This window comes from Sinocyclocheilus rhinocerous, unplaced genomic scaffold (genome assembly GCF_001515625.1).
Source record: "Sinocyclocheilus rhinocerous isolate Xijiao unplaced genomic scaffold, SAMN03320098_v1.1 scaffold1588, whole genome shotgun sequence".
NCBI classification, from domain to species: Eukaryota; Metazoa; Chordata; class Actinopteri; order Cypriniformes; family Cyprinidae; genus Sinocyclocheilus; species Sinocyclocheilus rhinocerous.
In genome coordinates, this window is record NW_015648510.1 from 97048 (window position 1) to 100349 (window position 3302).

A 3302-nucleotide genomic window follows, 5' to 3' on the forward strand; every position below is an offset into this window, starting at 1 on the left:
ATATAAAGAAATAAAAATAAAGAAACATAGCTGTCAGTGTTGTCAACTCACCCGTTTTTATATATATATATATATATATATATATAAAATTAAACTTTATTTCCGTTATAAGTGCATTAAACTGATCAAAAGTGACAGTACAAACATTAAAGTTACAAGATTTCTATTTAAAATAAATGCTATTTATTAACCTTTCATTAAAAAAATGAAACTAATGTTCAAAAATCAATCAATTATGACCGTTTCAGCAAAAACATGAAGCAGCACAACATTTTGACTTTGATAATAACGTTTCTTTTGAGTAGCAAATCAACATATTAGATTGATTTCTGATGCAACATGTGACACAGAAGACAGGAGTAATGTCTGCTAAATTCAGCGTTTCCAGCACGGAAACAAATAACATTTTAAAACATATTAAAATAGAAAACAGTTATTTTAAACGGCAATAATATTTTACAACATAATCAATGTAGTTTTGATCAAATAAATGCAGCCTTAGTGAGCATAACAGACTTCTTTCAAAAGCATCAACCAATATTATTGTGCCAAGTTAGACATAATTAAAATAATCGTTCCAGACATGTATGTTTCCAGATGTGTGCTAAAACCAAGGTACACGTATGAATATGTAAATGACACTGTGTTGAATGTCTCCTACTTCAAACAGTGAGACGGCATCTTGCTCTGCCAGTGCTTCGTCCACCTCGTAGCTCTCGTCTCTGTTGCCCTACAAGAGAGAAAGTATTGACGCCCTTGAAATCCAATTGGAGTCCATATGCAAAAAAAAAACCCTGCATTTGCTGTTTTTTTTGGACAAAGCCTGTGTTTAATACAAACCAAGTGCAGTGTAGCAGTCCTTCAGAGTTCCAGAGATTTCCTTATCGATTGCATCCAAAATCTCTGTTCCAGAAATCTGTTGGAGAACAAGGTGAAATACAATCTAAAAGTAATCCACAGCGGTTACACATGAACTAACACAACGTATTATACATATTGTACATAAGTTACTGTCTTAAGCTCTAAGAACAGAACAAACTTACTGCTTCATAAGCTTTGAATGTGACCTGCAGTTGTAAGTAGTTCCTGGTGGCCAGAATGAAGCTGAAAGTTGACTCATCTGTGCCAAAGCAGTCCTCTCCAGCCTGACAGAGAATTAAAACATCTATTAATAAACTGGATTTGAACTGGATATGTGCCTAAATAATAATATCATTATTTTGCCATAAAATATTCCAGGGTGATCTCAACAATTCATAGCTATTTGTACGTTCTAGCACACATATTTGTTTCCAGTTCAAATTATATATATATATATATATAAAACAGTGAGACGGCATCTTGCTCTGCCAGTGCTTCGTCCACCTCGTAGCTCTCGTCTCTGTTGCCCTACAAGAGAGAAAGTATTGACGCCCTTGAAATCCAATTGGAGTCACGTCACTGAATCCTGTTTCTACTTATCTAATGAAAGGGGATCTGAAGCACTGCCAAGCTCCAGTGCTCTATACAGGGACAGCAGGAAGAGGGAGGGCTACTAAACACAGGCTGACACCGAGCGCTTTATGTCGCTCAGGACTGTGGAGTGGTCATTTTGTAAGACCTAAGCAACCATTTTGATTTAGAATGAAGTGGATTTACCTCGAGAAGCAATGTTAGCAGTCTCCTAACATCCCCACTGGTGTCTGCTTCAATGTCTGCCTCCAAATCCCTGTCATGCACTGTAGACAACAACATGCAGGGGATGCTTACCAAACATAGTTTGATAAAGCAATAGATAAACTGTTCAAACTGTGGAAAAACATATTGAGATCACGTAACTGTAATTGTGACGAAAGATTAGGGAACCGATGTTGCTATGTGGTTGCTAAGGTGTTCTGAGTGGTTACGAGGTGGTTGCTTACTGGACTAGAAGAGCCCACCTCCAGATCTCAACTATGGACTGTGATAACGTGTATTCACAGTTATTAACATTGTATACACAGTTATTAACAAATTTGACATCCTTCTCTCTTCTGACCAATGTGATCAGTCTCTTGAAAAAAAATGTCTGCCTTTTGTAAAGTCATAGAAATGCTATCATGATTTCTTTTTCTATTGGAGCCAAAGAGAACGTAAAAATATGTATTGTAATTCCTGTTAACCTCTATAAAAGTTTACACAGCTATGATGATTTTCACTTCTGAGAGCCCCAGAAATGTGAAAAATGTCTGTATTCTGGTCCCCAGATAAGCCTAATAGATTTTTTTTCTCCCATTATTTTGTCTTATGACTCTTTACCAAATTGTATGAACCATAATGAATCTAATATATGGTCAAATCTTGATACAAATACTAACAGCATTTTATTGTACTGAAGCATGAAGTATAGCAAGTAGGGATGCACCGATACCGATACTGGTATCGGGCCCGATACTGCGCTCCTGTACTCGTAAAAATGCCCCGATAACAAAAGCCGATACCAAACAGCTTGTGAATAGAGCTGTGTCCAGAAAAAGAAACACTGAAAACAGAACAACAGAGAGTAGAATGGAGTTATTAGAGACTAAGGATGTCTACGAAGTACATATAAGTAATTAATATAATGTTAAACATTCAATATTCACGCTTGTATAGCGGATGTGCCTGAGCTGATAAGCAGAGCGCGCTGAGCAGATTGAGCGCACGGCTGCACAGATGCGCAAGCTTGTCGAGTGAATATCTCACAGACATCACTGGAAAGTTTGTAGTTCGGTCGGATATGTCAAAAGCAAGTAAGTAAAACAATGCACAAGTTACTAAAGTTATTTGACGGTAAGGATAGCGAGAGAGAGAGTGAGAGATTCCGAGAGCGCGCACTTCTGTTGCATGATCTTGATTGCTGTTCGCTCGCTGCGCATGTTTAGCTTGCTTTAAGGCCAAAGTATACTTCGGTTTTTACTCGTATGCGAGGGTCCATATACACTGCGCGTGATGCAAATTACATCACCAAAATAGTACGCGTGCACTCGTATAATGTATAACGAGTGGTTCCCTGCATTATTTTAGGAAAACGTTTTGTGATTATAGTATTGAGCTGCTGCAATGGAGCAGCTCTAATGCGCCATTAAAATGAACAGTGAAAGTAACAAAAGCTTATACAATACATTTTAACAGGTATAATTAAGTGTGGAAATAACTGAAGGTAACTGAAGCCAACTAACATGATTCATATTATTATTATTTTATTTCTGTACCCAATATTTAAAAAAATTACAAATGCTGTGAAAATACAAGTATCGGTATCGGCGAGTACCAAAAATGAAAGTATCGGTATCGGACTCGTT

The 3302-nt window shown here is 37.1% G+C and overlaps 1 protein-coding gene across 1 annotated transcript in view; it reads right to left on the reverse strand.

Moving 5' to 3' along the window:
• Positions 1-3302, reverse strand: part of LOC107709773 (annexin A13-like) — a 13823-nt gene that overhangs the window by 2679 nt on the left and 7842 nt on the right. The window contains exons 6-9 of the mRNA XM_016514378.1: positions 1639-1718; positions 1321-1389; positions 1044-1145; positions 841-916 (exon numbers count right to left, since the gene is read on the reverse strand). Coding sequence (XP_016369864.1) covers positions 841-916; positions 1044-1145; positions 1321-1389; positions 1639-1718 — 327 coding nt within the window. The remainder of the gene's footprint in view (positions 1-840; positions 917-1043; positions 1146-1320; positions 1390-1638; positions 1719-3302) is intronic.